Genomic DNA, 16,216 nt, shown 5'->3' with positions numbered 1-16,216 from the left:
AGGCAGAGAAGCGCAAGCGAAGCAGCGCAGGCAGAGAAGCGCAAGCGAAGCAGCGCAGGCAGAGAAGCGCAAGCGAAGCAGCGCAGGCAGAGAAGAGAGCATCAGGTGACCTTGCCGGGAGTTATATCTCCTCGCTGACCGCAAAGCCCCCTGGGGAAACGTAGCTGCTCTTCTCCGCTGGACAGGCACCCGGAACTTGAGCATCAGCAGTCAAACCCCCAGTACATTGCATGATGTTATGATGTGGAATACCGATAATGAAAAATCATGAAACCATGACATGTATGCATTGTCCGTGTTTATGCAGTAATTGAATACTTCAGTCCAAATTCTGTCCTCAGGAGTGACCAGGCAATAGCAGTAATCTCACTGTGATATTCAGTGTCTTTCTGACAATGAAATTTAGCTAGTAACCTAAATAAACTGCTCAAGTATGTGACTTTAATTCTGTAATTTTAATGAAGAAAAATATATGAGAAATGCTAGTAGCGGGACTAGTTGCAAACACAAGTGTAAGGCTACAGTGACTTCATGAAGTTGGCAGACATTGCAGTTTTGCTCTGGCACAAGTATACTAATAATACACACATAACTTCTATCTTGCTTCAAAAGTAAACTTATATTTGGATAATTTTTCACTTGGATTGAAGCCTTTCATTTTGAGGAGGCCTTTGATGTAATAATTTGAATTTCCTTCTTTGTGCTGGTGAGCTTGTAGTACACATCAGGACCGCAGTGAGGGAAGAATCCATCTGAGAGAAAAGAGTTGGCATTTTGAACTTGGTACACAGAGGAAATAAAGAGCAGCTGAGGCTTAGAGAGATTTGTTCTGGCTTGTGAATGGGATTTAGGCAAGGTTGTACCCTACTTATCCATGGAAACAAGAGAGAAAAATGCCAGTGCGGGAGTCACTGTTATTTGTCTTGAATCGCTGTGCACATATTAAGAAGTGAATTTAGCTAGATTTCCCCCTCCCACCATTGCTTTCTGCAACAGAGCTGTGACACTTGTTTTTTATGTTTTGATTTATAATACTGGTGAAATATTAGAGAACATGTATCCTCCGGCTTCTGCTTTCAGCTCCCCCGTCTCCTCCTCCCCTTCATACAAGGGGAGGATATTTGTCAGGGCAACTGTAGCCCATAAAACCCAAAGGAAGTTAAATAAAGATATCAATGATTTTTTTTTCACAGCCATTTACAAAAACATCAAGTAGGACTGACCCTAAAATGTATCCCAACTTCTGACTGTTAAGGGCAAAGAGGAGAGGGAAGGGTAGCTCTAGTGCGTCAGGGTCAGTGGATGGACCCATATTTATGTAGCCTATGTGACCATAAATTTCTACCTGAGGAATCACAGAACCATAGAATCAAGAAGGTTGGAAAATGCCGTTAATATCATACAATGGTCTACCTACCACCAACACTAAAGCACATTCCTACATACCACATCTCCATGTTTCTTGAACACCTCCAGGGACAGACTCCAGTACCTCCCTGGGCAGCCTATTCCTTTGCTTGACCATTCATTCAGAGAAAAAGTTTTTCCTAATATCCACCCTGAGACTGGGACCATGATACTGATGTGAGCCTAAGAGATTATTCCTTTTAGGAAATATCTGCGTTTCTTTTAAAAATTTCAGTGACATTGATCAGGTTTTTCATAATGCAGTTCCTATCTGCACAACCTCTCTGAAAGATTCTGCAGCCATATATTAAACAACAGCTATGCTTTCACCTCAGAAAAAGGGTTTATTTTACCTTTGGGATGTGGGGAGGAAGGGGTGGTACCTGATTACTGCTTTTACCGCATCTTTTGTCATCTCTGGAGCAAAACATCTCCATGATTTCTCTAGAACTTTTCTGATCATAGTAAAAGGGATCTCTTTTGACTAAAGCAAACAATCACCTGTTGTATTTTTGCCATTACTGCACTGGCTAATTTACTGTACAGAGGTGACATCACTTCTGAGCTAAACTCTTCTGAATTTTGAGAATGTACCAGGACTACCTCTGATTCTGCCCTTGGATATCCAAGTGCATAACTGAAATTTTTTCTGTCTGGTGTGATATTGATGGTTTGATGGTTGGATTGGATGATCTTAGTGGTCTTTTTCAACCTTAAAGATTCTACAATTCTGTGTGCAGGAGGAATAGTCATCTTCTTTGCACTCTGCATGGCTTAACTTGTTTAGGAGACCTCTGCTGAGATGTGAATACTTCATGCTTCCTACAGATCATGAGCCACAGTGGTACCAAGATAAATAGTGTAAGATATCTAATGTAAGACTGAATATTTGTTGGTTCTGTGTGAGTTGCTGCACTACCTTCTGAGCTCACAAAACACTATTTTAATTTGTGCTAACTACTAGGGAAAACACTGAGAGTCTGAAGGAGAAGGGAGTTGGTTTCTCTCTTCACATAGCATGAAGCCAAATCCATGAAATTTTGCTTTAGCAGCCAGGACATGATTTATTAAAAAAGAAAGGAACAAAGAGAAATAAAAAGAACACAAACCCTCTGATTTCAGCACTTTGGGCTAAAATGAATTTTGGCTGACCTTTGTATTGCATTCTTCCACCCACTGCATATTCCCAGTCAGAACACTGCATTCCCCCCAGACAGGGAAATAAGTAAAGAAAGTTACACAGAAAGAAACTGATGGATCAGTGATAGATAGGGTGGGAAGATATGGAGAGAGATGGAAGGTCTCTTAGAAGCAGCCATGAGGTTCTGATGATGAGGAAAGGACATCAAACTATACATGGGAAGAGAGCTTCCAGCCTAATTGGATTCAGAACTACCTTGTAATATAGAAACAATTTAAACTGGGCTCTGTTACGACTGAAGAAGAGGGGATATGACTCTGGGCAGCCTGGTCCAGTGGTTGGCAGCCCTGCCCACAGCAGGGGGGTTGAAACTAGATGGTCTTTAAGGTTTTTTCCAACCCAGGCCATTCTATGAATAATGTGTCAAAGCTTCTATAAAAAGATCTCTGGAGTCCCAGGTCATTTAGAGTGGGAAAGGCACAGAGGTTGGCCTTGTAGTTGTCTTGACAAAAGAAGGCATAAATGTGACATCTACAGAAAAGAGTAATGAGATGGAAACAAAGGATTCGGTGTGATTTCAGTGAAACCATTGTGGCAGAGATTGATGGAGCAGAAAAGGAAGGCAGAAGCTGGAGAGCTGCCATGGAGGAGGTATTTCTGCTTTTAAGGTATTTAGCAGAGTAAAGTTGAAAATGCAAGGATGTGGAGAAGACTGAATGGTTTGAAATACCCATTCTGGTGCTAATTGGGAAGTATGAGCTGTGTCGAGTGCTCAGGGGGGTAATGCTCAAGTTGCTAGTGTGCCTGAATTTCCTAAAGAAGTCTCCTAAATCTTTTGTGCCACATACTTGTAAAGTGTGGTTGCTTGACATGGATTCCATTTGCAGTCTGAGGTTCCTATGTGTCAAATTTAGCCATATTTTTAGGGAATATGTGGTAATACCAGGCACAGAGGTTGCTTTATTCCGACAGATGGCCAGAGAGATATGATAAGAATGATGTAGATATAGTCTATCAAGAGGCAGAGGGATGAGCAAAATGCTCTTTTCCAGCCTAATATTTCCATGAGCCTAGGTCCAAATGCATTTATAAGGTTTCCAGATTAAGTAAAAATATTAAATGCCTCAGCTGCTGAACAGAGTTAAGCCTAGGCATGAAACCACGCCTGCAGAAGAAGCGATATTAATATGTCCCATGATGGCCCTTCCCCTTCCTCTAAACTTTTTTAAGTTTTATTTTTATTTTAATGGAAAGAAAGAGAAAAAGAGCTGTAGGCTGACAGGAAGTTCAGTTCAGAGCATTAGCGGCCGTGCTGGAGCAAGACGGTAAAGTATTTGAGGCAAACTCTAATTCTGTCATTTAAAAACACAAAGAAGTCTGTTAACTGGTGTCTCAAAATCTTACAGGAACTGCTGGGCAAACATATGAAAGAGCAAAGAAAAGGAGATCTTGTGGCTACATCTCAGCTCAAGAAATCTTTATTTCCTTCATTACACTAACTAGCTCTTTGAAAGTGCACTGTTTGAAAAACTAGGCGCTGTCGTTTCAAGTTTGTCCTATATGTCTTAGAAGACAGTCAAAGCCGGAAAGATAATACAGAATTTAGAACTGTAAATAAATACAATGGGGATAATTATTTTTCAAGTGTTTCTTTGGAATCTGTGTGACTCAAATATTGCAGAAATGGAGTGATGCTGGAAATTAAATTAATCAGAAGCTCTCTGGGAAAATAAGAAAGCAACGCCAACAGCTTGCTTTTAATAATCTGCACCCAAAAGAAAAAGTAATTCACAAAAAATGAAAATATGTACCAAAGAGTAAAATGAATAGCTGTGTCTCTTTCCTGTGGGAGAGGTGAGGGGACAAGTTTGCTTTGTTTCAAGAGCATATATTATAAACACGAAAGCTGGAGTTACTCAGTTATGACCTAGCTCCAAAGACAGGAAGATATTCCCAATAGAGATTTTGCTTTTTCTTTTTGGCAAGTCTGCTCTGCTTCTCTTTCTTGTTGACAGAAATAACAAGGGTTTTAAAATCTTGCCTCTCCAGAGAGGAAAATTCACATTGTCTGCGGAAGAACAAAAGGTGTTTCTGAAGGACTGTCCTTTTGATGGAAGAATTTGAGTTCTTTTTAAAAAATAAAAATAAAAAATTAAAAGGCGATGAGGAGTGTCCCTCTCAACCCTCTTTCCAGTTTTAGTGTCACTTTCAGAGCAGTGAAAGCCAGGCAGGAAGTGTGGGGTCCCCACCTGCTATATTTCATTACTCTTTCAAACTATCATAGCTGCTAGGCATGAATACACTTGCTTCTAGATTAAGCCCTAAGGTCTGGGTTCTTTTCACTGGACACCCAAACATCAGCAGTAGGACTTTTCTGATTCTGAGCTTCTTTGGGGTAGATGTAGTGATTCCTGCTAGTGGAGAAATAATAATACCAGGATAGAGTCAGCCTAACTGACTGATGTTTTTTCCAGGATAGCATGAAGTATGTCTAGTGCCTGATCTAGTGGTTAGCAACCCTGCCCATGGCAGGAGAGTTGGAACTAGATGATCTTTGAGGTCCCTCCAGCCCAAGACATTCTACCATTTTATGATGTCCCACAAGTACTTATACCTCTTAGTGGACAAGATGGAAGCTGGAGTGATGAACACTGCAATTGTCTGCATATATTCATGTGGATGTAACAGAGAAGCCCAAGTTTCCCAGCCTATCTATCCCTACCAACATGCAGTTGCTGCATGACTTCCCACTGTGGCATTCCTATTTCATGCATTTCCCTGCAAGTGCAGATCCACAGGATTAGTCAGGCCAGGAAACGGATTCAGCTGCAAACTCATTTGTCAAGTACAGAAAAAGAGAAGGGCCACTTTTAGATAAACCTGTTCCCTGGTTCCATACCCTACACAAATAGCTGACACAGTGTTAGTGGAAGTTTGAAAGCCTGCACTCTGAGATGGGTTGGAAAGCTGTACACAGCCTGCATTTAGGTGCATTTACAACAGTTGTTAAGTGGCAATGTAAGGATAAGCACAAACGTAAGGATAAGCATCTGCCTCAGGTGTTGTAGATCCCATACTAGAATCTGTGGATGACCACTGGCATTACTAGCATCCTCCTGCTTTGTGTGATTTCTCCAGAGGGATGAAAACCAACCTTTAAACAACTATAAATCTGTTCACTCACATTAACTCCACCTTAGCTAAATCACTTCTAAATCTGAAAATAGACCTCAGGCTCCTGTCTTGACTTGTGCACAACAAATGCAACAGGAGGAAACCACATGAGCTCAGCAATGTCCAAACAGCCATTTCTGAATGCTATATATAGACTAGTCACTGATACACTCAGCTTGCTCTAAATACAGCATCACAAGATGGCCCAGAGACATTTAAAGGGAAATCCCCTATTCCCATGCCTACCATGGGCCCCAGAAAAATCTAGAAGCCTCATTTCTATATGGCAAATGCTTAACCTGGTTTTGCTGTGTCTGCAAACCATGGTTATTCTGGAGAGTACCACCTCTATGCTGAAGTCAAATAGTTCCCTGAAGTTCTGGGAGGCTTGTTTGTTCCCAGGAGTTTGCTACTGTACCAACTCCATTAGAGACTGATTGCTTTGCCTTCCCTTACCTTCTCCCTCCACTACCTTTGTGAGCCTGGCTGCAAATAGGGTGGCTGACTTTGAAAAGAGGGGAAATTCAACAGCTGCACAAATTCCCCTCCCTTTCCTCCTCCTCCCCTGACCCACACCATTGTAAAAGAAAAGCATGAGAAGCTCTGAGTGCCACCCAGAGAGTTTCTGAACTTCTTCCTTTGCAAACAAGCTGTTTTTATCTTCACTGAAACGATGGGTGGTACAGGCACCCAAAAGAAAGGTCACTTGAAGGAGTTTGTTACCTTCTCAGGATGAGTGATGGTGCACTGGCACAGGCTGCCCAAGGAGGTGGTGGAGTCACACCCTGGAGGTGTTCAAGAAAAGAGTAGATGTGGCAGTGAGGGACATGGTTAGTGGGCATGGTGGGGATGGATCAATGGTTGGACTAGATAATCTTACTGGTCTTTTCCAACCCTAATGATTCTACGTTTCTATATGCCTGTTCCTAGTTGTACATATGGGCTGTGGGACATCAGGAGGCAGGGGAGAGAAGCAGAGACCCTAGCCATCTCTGTTAGCATCCAGTATTGTATCACTCATAAGGACAGTTCCTGAAAGTTTCAAGAAGACTGTGAGGTATGTTGAGTTATGCTAACATTCAGATGTCCACCATCCATACAAACAGATGTTTGCAGGGTAAGGATCTGTCCTTTTGGTTGGAAGATGCCTGTCAGGAGCTGGGGGAAAGTTCATACCCTTCTTCTGTCATTCCTGATTTCTTTCTGTCTTGGGGAAACCGATCCTCAAATAATGAATTGATTTTGTATGCACAGCTTTGCCTCAAAAAGAGACCAACTTCTCAAATCTGGAAATATTAACTTTTCACTTTCAGTTGCTCCTCATTCAGTAAATTGCCATCCTTTTTCTGCATCATGTTTGCGTCCATTTTCATTCAGTGAAACTCAGAAGCATCAATGCTTCAACAGGCAGTTGTCTTCAGTGCAGTTCTGCTTACTTCAAGCAGCAGCTCAGTTCTTCCTCTCTCCTTAACCACAGTTGATTAAGGATACTTTATTAAGGACTTTATTACTTCCTAATACCATCCAGGAAGGATTTCCATATATTGTGGTGTTCACCAGAGTGAGCATAGCTCCCTTGTGCCAACGAAGGAGGGTGTATGCTGAAAACAGAGTAAGCTGCATTTGTTTTTTTATTGGAGGAGAGGTTGCAGGTGGCCCTTTATTAAAGGATGCATTTCATCCTCAATTTTCAGATACCTTACAGTAGTACCATTTCCACTGGGAAGTTAAGCAGACACTCTCTATATCTATTGCAGCTGCTTCTTAAAATTAAACTGTTGCTATTACAGTGAGCTGTTTCTGGAGTTTAGTGTCGTTCCTTAATTGTTTATGGCTGTGGATTTGAGCCAAGCAGCAGTACTGTAGTGGCAAATGCTGGAGAGATGATCTGGAAAACAGATGTTTGGGCCAAAGCCAAGGTGGTTTCAGGAAAGACAGAGAGAGAGAAGCAGGAAACTGATTATTTGTCTGATTTATTAGACAGAGTGAAGAAATTATTCCAGGGCAGAGCACTCACACAAGGCTGGTACAACACTAAGTTTTGGAGTTAGACAGGTTTTAGCCAGATTTTGCAAGGCTTATACAAGCAGCTGTTGGTTTCCTACAGCTAGTGCTGAGTGAGCCAAACCTACATGCTTTGCAGCTGGGAGGAAATGCTTGCCTATTTCATGGTGGCTACCGAACATCTCATGTGGTAGCCTAGTTTGTGTGAAATCCTAACGCAAGTTTTGCAGATCTGATACAGTGCAGTGGAATTTCTGAAAGTTGTAATGGCTTGGGAAACATGATCAAAAATACATCTCTGCAATGGAAGTGTTACGTGTGAACTGATTGTACCCAGTCGGTCCCTTTGCCCTCAAAAATGAGAAGGAGATTCAGCATACACTAGATCAGAGGGATCTAAAATGAGTCCAGTTCACCATGGGGTGCTGGTTTCTCCCTGTTCCTTTGTCAGGAGCCCAGATAACTGTTCACATGGAGACACCACTGCCGTGGACATGTAGGATTAAGTGAGATCTGTGCCGCGTATGGTTTCACAGAATTGCAGATTGTTTGAGACTGGAACAGAGCTCTGGAGGTCACCTTGTCCAATTGCAATGCTCAGGCAGGGCCTCCTGGACACTGTAGCCCGGACCATGTCCAAACAATTTCTTTGAGTATCTCTAAGGTTGGAGGAGAAACCAGAATCTCTTCAGGAAACCTGCTCCAGAGGTGTTTAAGTGCAAAGCCAAAATGAAATATAGCACTGGGAAGCTGGGTTTCCAGCTTAGTTTTTCTTGGTTTTAAATACCACTATTTAGGGACCAGATCCACAGATCTGAACATGTACTATGTAGCACATCTAAACTTCAATTTTTATAGCAATGATATTAGTAGGACAATGTGTCTTCACAATTTTAACTACATAATAATAAAAATATTCCTGTTATAGAGATTTTTTCCTACCTAATTTGACCAGATTTCTGTGCTTCTCTCAATAAAGGCAGAAACGTGTAAGTGTAGAGTCTTGCTCCTGGGAAGAAATATCTGCAAGTATCAGTACAGGTTGGGACATGACCTGCTGGAGAGGAGCTCTGTGGAGAAGGACCTGGAGATCCTGGTGGATGAGAGGTTGGCCATGAGCCAACAGGATCCTGGGGTGAATTAGCAGGACTGTGGCCAGCAGGTCAAGGGAAGTGATCCTCCTCCTGTACTCTGCCCTGGTCAGGCCTCACCTAGAGCACTGTATCCAGTTCTGGGCTCCCCAGTACAAGAAGGACAGGGGTGTCCTGGAGAGAATCCAGTGGAGGGCCACAAAGATGATAAAGGGCCTGGAGCATCTCCCCTATGAGGAAAGGCTGTGTGACCTGGGTCTGTTCAGCCTTGAGAAAAGAAGACTGAGAGAGGATCTTATTGATGTTCATAAGTATCTTAAGTGTGGGAGACTAAGGGACATGGCCTTTTCAGTGTGGGCGGTGGGTCAGGGCAAGGGAAAACGGCCATAAAGTGGAGTATGGGAAGTTCCGGACAAATATGCAAAGGAAATTCTTCAAAGTAAGAGTGATGGTGCACTGGAACTGGCTGCCCAGGGAGATTATGGATTCTCCTTCTCTGGAGATATTCAAGACACACCTGGAAAACCTACCTGTGCAGCCTGCCATAGGGGCCTGCTTTTGCAGGGGGATTGGACTCAGTGATCACTGGAGGTCCCTTCCAGCCCCTACAACTCTGTGATTCTGTGAAATTTCAGACTTTATGCCATAGACTACTCTGCACTACTGTGCAGTGTCACAAATGTCCCTTCTGTTGACAGTTCACGTTATGATGTGGAATGCTGACAACCAAAAATCATAAAACCATGACATCTCCTCGCAGAGCTACCTGTACTTGAATATCTAAATGCAAGTGGCTTCCAGAGAAAGTTCATGAGGCACTTGGATAACATGTGCCTGCAAAACTCTTCAGAGAGATCACATGGGAAGGAGAGTCTTCATATGTTGTCAGTGCATGGATTGTCCTTATGTCAGGTAAAAAAATTAGGGAACCTCCAACAAAGCCTCCTCTTCTCAAATTGCTATCAGAGAATAACTGCAGTTTGCTGCACAGGCACCTGTTTGCAAAAGTCTCAGAAAGTGTGGCAGCCAGAGTGCTCAATACTTGTGATTATTCAGGACAGGATAGTCGGTGGTTCAGTCCCAGTGCTAACCGTAGCTGTTTGTCTTCATTTCATAAAACAGGAAGAAGGAGAAGATCTCATCATATCCAGGAGGCAAGTGGAACAAAAACCTGCTGAGACTTGGCCATGCACTAACACAAAGTTCATAGAATCGTAGAATCGTCTGAGTTGGAAGGAACCTTTCAGGGTCATTCAGTCCAACACGTCTTCAATGAACAGGGACATTCTATGGCTAGGAAGTTGTTCTGAATTTCACTGTTGCCCTGGACTTTTGCACTGGCACTGATGGAAACTCATCACTCCATGCTGCTGGGTAAGAGTGAAGACACTCAAGAAAAAGACTACATCTTGTTTTCTCAAGTTTTCCTCTTTTCTTGATGGTCCTGTTTCCTGTCTCCCTGAACAGAGAGTCAAAGATTTAAAGTCAGCCACGCTAGAAGAACTCTTACCCTCATTCTTGCATCCAAGAAAATCCTTTCCATGTTTTCAACAACTGTGATGACCAGAGAAGCCTCTCTAGCCAAAGACTGAATTTGTATATCAGGAAATACCATTTACAGGTAAGAAAATGTCATTCCCAGCAATGAATGTTGATTGTCTGATATGTTATCGTTGGCATGGAGCATTTCATATGTAAGAGGCAGAAGAGGCTTGGGCTGCATCCCACCCCACGTATTGTTTATTTTTTTACTGTTGTAGTTGAATAAAGTATTTGGCAGATAACAGCTGCTGGTAGTTTATTTAACTTTGGTGGTCCAAAGCACAGACATCTACAGTGAAGTTCAAAGTATCTCTTGCACTCCATTGTCTGGAAGGGAAGCCAAGAATAATGTGCTTAGAAGTTTGCACAAAAGTTGGGTGGTAAATGCCAGTCCTTGGGTCCAGATGGCACAAAGATGAGCACCACCTACAGCAGTTAGTAATTGCTGGATTCACTCAATTTTCTACCTGAAGCTCTCAGAGAGCCTGCAGAGAAGACAAACCCAAAGGCTTTGTGTTTACTGGCATCTTGGTTTTTATGTTTCTGTTTTCAGCTGCCTAAATCCTGAGACCCTTTTTTTGGCTCCGCCCTCTACACAGTATGGCTCATACAAGCTGAATTTTCTCTTTATAGTTTCACTGATGAATATGGGTTAGCACCCAGTCAGTTGGAAGCCTAAGATTATTTCCATGCTGTATATAAATAGTATGCAGTTATTTCACGGTTTCATGTTCAACTTCCAGGCTTCCAACAGCCCTATATTCCCAAAACCCTTTCTGTTCACATAGCTTACAGCTTCATGAGCACATGACTCAACATAAATTACAACAAAGGTTGTCCCAGCCAAGAAAGCCCTGATTTGGCTTCTGTGTATTGTTCTCATTTCTGACAGTTGATGTCGAGTCGCTAGCCCTCAGAGCTGCTATCGTGGGTCCTTCCAGGCTTGCGATGAGTTCAGCTCCGTAATTAAGCTGACAGCTACGTTACATTACACTGCACACATTCAGCAGCACTCGGTCAGTCCATCATCTCATGGGACAGTGGAGGAAGTCAGACAGCTTCAGCTGGGTGGATAACTAACGGCTGGTCTACTCCTGACTGGTGAAGATAAGAGGCTGGTTTAAAACCAAGGGAATTTTTAGACTCTTCCCAAATATTGCCTTATCTTTTGTTTGACACAGGACTTGTCATGTCTCCTTTTCTGCGTATTGGTTTATCCAACTATGACAGTGGCCCTTACCTGCCATCACAAGGGGAGGTGATTAACCCTTACTGTGCTGTGATGGTTAAAGAAGCCGTGGAGTCAGGTAAGTGGGGAGGTGTTAAACGTGCATGCATGTGAGCTTTAGTACAAAACATGTGCCTTACTGTGCCATTACTGGTGCGTGGGAAGCACGTGGAAGTTCTTTATAACGGTTTATAAAGAGCTTTTTGTGGCTAAACATGGGGCAAGGTTGGACTCAGCACATTGTGCAAGAAAATCTGATTTTAAGATGGTGCTTAACAAAGTCTCTGTCTTCAATGTGAGATTTTTATCAACTGAGTTGCGAGTCCCAGCATGTGACACAGCTGATGAGCTGTGCTGTACTCAGTTTCACTTTTATACAAGCAGCTGTTGTTGTTTTGTCAGTTGGGATTTCAGACAGATAAAATCTGGGTGTCCTAGAAATATCCTGGAAGAGCTGTCTTTGTTTATCACATTTTCTGAGGAACTGACAGATCCAACAACTTCCACCATTAAATAAAAGCTCTCAAACATCCCCAGGCTTTGCAGAGGGAGTTAATGTCTCTGTGTAATTGCTGTACTCTGTGAAATGTTTGAAGCTGAAACCTTATCCTAAGCTATTTTTTCTGTCTGGATAACAGATTGTTACACACTTTTCATAATTGAGCAGTGCTGGTATGTCCCTTTTGGGAAAAGACTTCTTATATGTCTTATGCATGTCTTAGTCTTATGTATAGGCTTAGTGAGAGGATGAGAAGTTCTTCACTTCTGCTTTTCAACACCCATGGAGATCAAGACTTTCATTGTTAGGGAATTTCTTATGCTGGCTGTTATTTACCTTAAATCTTTGATACATTCCTAACTTGACTTCTGTGATTCTTTTAAAAGTTAAATCAACTCAGAAATCCCTTTTTATTATTTGAAAAACTCTATATCTCAAACCTTCAGTGGGTGTTGAAGTAGTTTAAAAAATAAACTTCAGACTTTTCAAACGATTCAGTATCTCACTGTTTTAAAAAAGTCAGCATTTATAACATTGAACACTGGCTTTGTTGAAATTACACTTTCAGTGATTTTGGAAGATGTGTCTGGTAAATTCAGAAGGAAAGAAAATGCTGCATGATAGAATATCGCTAAAATCTCACTTTTCACTGGAAATATGATCTATTTCAGCTCTGTGCTTGGTTTGACTGTTTGCTTTAATGAGACCTTTGAAAGAGTCATAACTCAAACTGAAGCCTCTGCCAGTTCAAAAGTGAATAAAGTCAATTTGGGCAGAACAGACCTATATTTATTTGTCTTAGAGCTGAAAGTGCTTTCTGGCATCTAATGAAAACAAATATGCAAACTAATGGATATAATTTCTGAGCTGTGGAGAACATTTAATAATAGTGGTAGTAATGAAAATAATAATAATACCCTACCAATGAGAAAAAAAAAATGTACTTGAAAGAACTTTTTTTCATTCATGAGGATGAAATACAGGAACAATGACATCATCCTATTAAAAGATTTCTGTTAGCTGAGGTGTAATTGCAATTTTGTGGCAGCTGCTCAGAGCACTCTGGTGCAGCAGAGGATTTGATTGCTAATCCTAATAGAATTGTTAAGGTTGGAAAAGACCACTAAGATCATCTAGTCCAAATGTCCCATCACTGAGTGACTAAACCATGTCACTCAGTGCCACTACTCATCGCATCAGTGATAGCAACAGGAACTTCCCAGGATTAATTCATCTCAGTATCACCCCTAGGTGGTGTTGCTCTTAATTTGCTGCTGGTAGAGCGTATCTGAATCATAGAATCATAGTATGGCTTATGTTGGGGGGAGCCTAAAGGATCATGGAGTTCCAACCCCCTGCCACAGGCATGGTTGCCAGCTGTTAGATCAAATACTAGATCAGATTGCCCAGAGGCTCCTCCAGTCATGTTGATGTCTAAACTCATCTTAAGTTGACTAAGCCAAGGTGAGGCCATGGTGGGATACGTCTGTCCTACTTCCAGCCTTCTACAAGGATATCAATTCCTGAACAAGTTGGCTACCCTTGCATTGTAGCCCAGGGGAGCAAACAGGGATTTTGGTGGTGGGATTCATCTCTTCTTAAGGAATACAGCTAGAATGAATCTGGTGAATCACACCTTGGAAACTCTCAGTGCTATCTGCTGACTTTGGGGGCAGTTCAGTTTGCTCAGAGGTACGTGTCTGATATACATTGACATAAGCCCAGTGCTAAATGCCAGAAATTATCTCAACATGACCAACATGAGGAGTTGATCCGCTCAGCTCAAAGAAGCAAAAGACAACAAGGGTTGTCTCACAGGACAAATGAGAATAGAGCAGAGACTATCTGAAATAGCTGCCTCCCTGGTTTGTTGGGTTTTTTTTGTTCACTGTTTGCTCTCCAGTTCTCTGACTTCACAGCAAATCTGTGGCTCAACAGTGATGAAATTCAAAACATTTGTATTTTGATACTCTGATATGCAAATTTTTGGCAGAAATGTCATACCCAGGGAACAGAAGCGTATCAGCTCCAAAGCTTGTACAACATACAAACAACCCTGATACAGAGTCACGTTCTCTTCTGTGTGGACAGTGAAACTCCACACCAAATGATTGCCACATAACAGAGAGGGCAGGCCATGCCTATATGCAGAACTGAATACATGGAATAGAATCACAGAATCATTAATGTTGAAAAACACCTGTAAGAGCATTTATTGTTAACTGCTCTGAGGTAACTGAGGTGTAGCATTTGAGTATCTGTGCAGTGCGGCTGAACCTAATCACAAAGCAGATCCAGCTTTGGTAAACGTTTTTCATTTTGCATTGCCATGGGACAGATGATACATGTAGCTGATTGTGGGTGGTGGGATTCATCTGATTAGATGTGGGTATTTTGTTGTATCATGGGATTTGTCTGATTAGATATGGACATCTACATGTGGAATCTACATTTGGTATCTCCTCAGTGGAGTTAATGCACTCAAGAACAGAAACTGTTTTTCTCTAAGGCAGATGCTTGTATTTGGGCAAATGAATGCACTCTAACTCCATTGATTTATAGTGACTAAATTCCTTCCACTGGCTCTGAAGACAGCCAATATTCAGAAAAAAAAACAGATATGAACATACACATGTATACACCTTAAGTGAGGTGAAACCCTTCCCAGATTTCACTTCACACAGTAATTTCCTAAGATGCTCTAACATAATCCATCACCTTTCCTGCCCGGAGAAAGACCTTGAAATGGGTTGATAAAACAAATGTGTCTTAGGGACTGTAGAATGGTGGCCTTAGTGCGAATGAGAGCAAGCCCACTCAATCCAAACCACTTCTTGTTAACAGAAAATGGCCAAGTATATGTGCAGAAAAAACCCACCATGTACCCACCTTGGAACAGCACTTTTGATGCCCACATCAACAACGGCAGGGTCATGCATATCGTCGTCAAGGATAAAAGTGCTGAAATGGTTTCAGAGACCACAGTGGAACTCAAGGTGCTGGCAGAGAGGTGCAAAAAGAGCAATGGGAAGACAGAAATATGGGTGAGCACTGTTATCTCCTCTTGCAGTGTGTGATGGGGAGCTGCTGTGGGATGGGGGGAATGCCTTGCGTCTATATGTCAGACTGTCAACAACAGGGCAAAGGAGATGGCTACCATCCGAGCAATAGTGTTTTGAGCCTGCTTGCATTTGATTTGAAAGAAAAACTTCCGTGCATAACAGTGAAAAGAGCACAGCACATTTATATTGTCTGCTGCTGTTACATTGAAACGTGCTCTCTCTTAGCAAGGATTCTGTTTCACGTGAGCTGTGCCCACATATTACTTTTCACTTAGCTAACTCACTGGGGAAAATTGGTAATTGAGTGGCTAAATGTGAATTATTCTATGTGCTCTGGGGAAACAGCTTTAAAAATTTAATCTAATATCGAGGAGCTGATTCACAGCTGCCTGAGTACAGAATTATGGCAGAGGAACTCCTTCAAAATCACTGGAATTATAGTGGAATAAATTGGAAGTAACAGTCTTCATAAGGATGCTAACTATAAGGTTGTATGCCCTGACAGTCCAAGCAAGAAAGCTGTTGATAAAAGTCTTTAGTGTATTATCCTGTTGCCATGTCATGAATAACAATAAAGTAGGAAGACATTTGGAGGTAAACTGATTTCCTGGAATTGTTTTTTGCTTTGTTTCTCCTGCTAGTTCTCAAGCTAAGCTGCTTAGGTTAAACAGACAGCAGAAATGTCAAAAATGCCTTGGCTACTTAAAAGACTTAAGGGCAAGATTTGATAGAGAATTGCACTTTTAACACATATCTTGGAAAGAATTAAGATACTTAAGACTGAAACAGAAAACTGAAGTGTCCTGTTCAGGATCACTCCAACCCAAGGATTCAGAGATCTGAAAGGCTGTAGCTTGGTGAAGAAGAGTGGGGAGAAAATAACACCTTTCTTACTTTTCTGTGCAATGGCACTGCTTCACCTGTAAGGAGGAGAAGTAGCCCAATTATGTCAGGAATGCACTGTTGTGGTTCTCAGGCTGAAGAAATCTTTGAAAGCTTTCCAGATGGGTGGACCCAGATTTAAAACAGGCAAATATGCATGAAGATTGGAATAGATGGAAATTTCTA

General features: G+C 41.9%; 1 protein-coding gene across 2 annotated transcripts in view; it reads left to right on the top strand.

Moving 5' to 3' along the window:
* Nucleotides 1-16,216, top strand: part of PRKCQ (protein kinase C theta) — an 826,629-nt gene that overhangs the window by 784,205 nt on the left and 26,208 nt on the right. Inside the window, exons 1-5 of one of the 2 annotated variants that reach the window (XM_019614880.2) lie at nt 9,524-9,729; nt 9,940-10,191; nt 10,285-10,438; nt 11,541-11,666; nt 14,931-15,130. In XM_019614880.2, the coding sequence (XP_019470425.1) occupies nt 11,549-11,666; nt 14,931-15,130 (318 nt within the window). In that variant the 5' untranslated portion in view covers nt 9,524-9,729; nt 9,940-10,191; nt 10,285-10,438; nt 11,541-11,548. Of the gene's footprint in view, nt 1-9,523; nt 9,730-9,939; nt 10,192-10,284; nt 10,439-11,540; nt 11,667-14,930; nt 15,131-16,216 lie in introns of those variants that run through there. The other variant, XM_003201835.4, reaches the window with a different exon arrangement.

Source organism: Meleagris gallopavo, chromosome 1, assembly GCF_000146605.3.
Source record: "Meleagris gallopavo isolate NT-WF06-2002-E0010 breed Aviagen turkey brand Nicholas breeding stock chromosome 1, Turkey_5.1, whole genome shotgun sequence".
Lineage (NCBI taxonomy): Eukaryota > Metazoa > Chordata > Aves > Galliformes > Phasianidae > Meleagris > Meleagris gallopavo.
The sequence above is the reverse complement of the archived record's forward strand: the minus strand, read 5'-3'. Positions and strand labels throughout refer to the sequence as shown.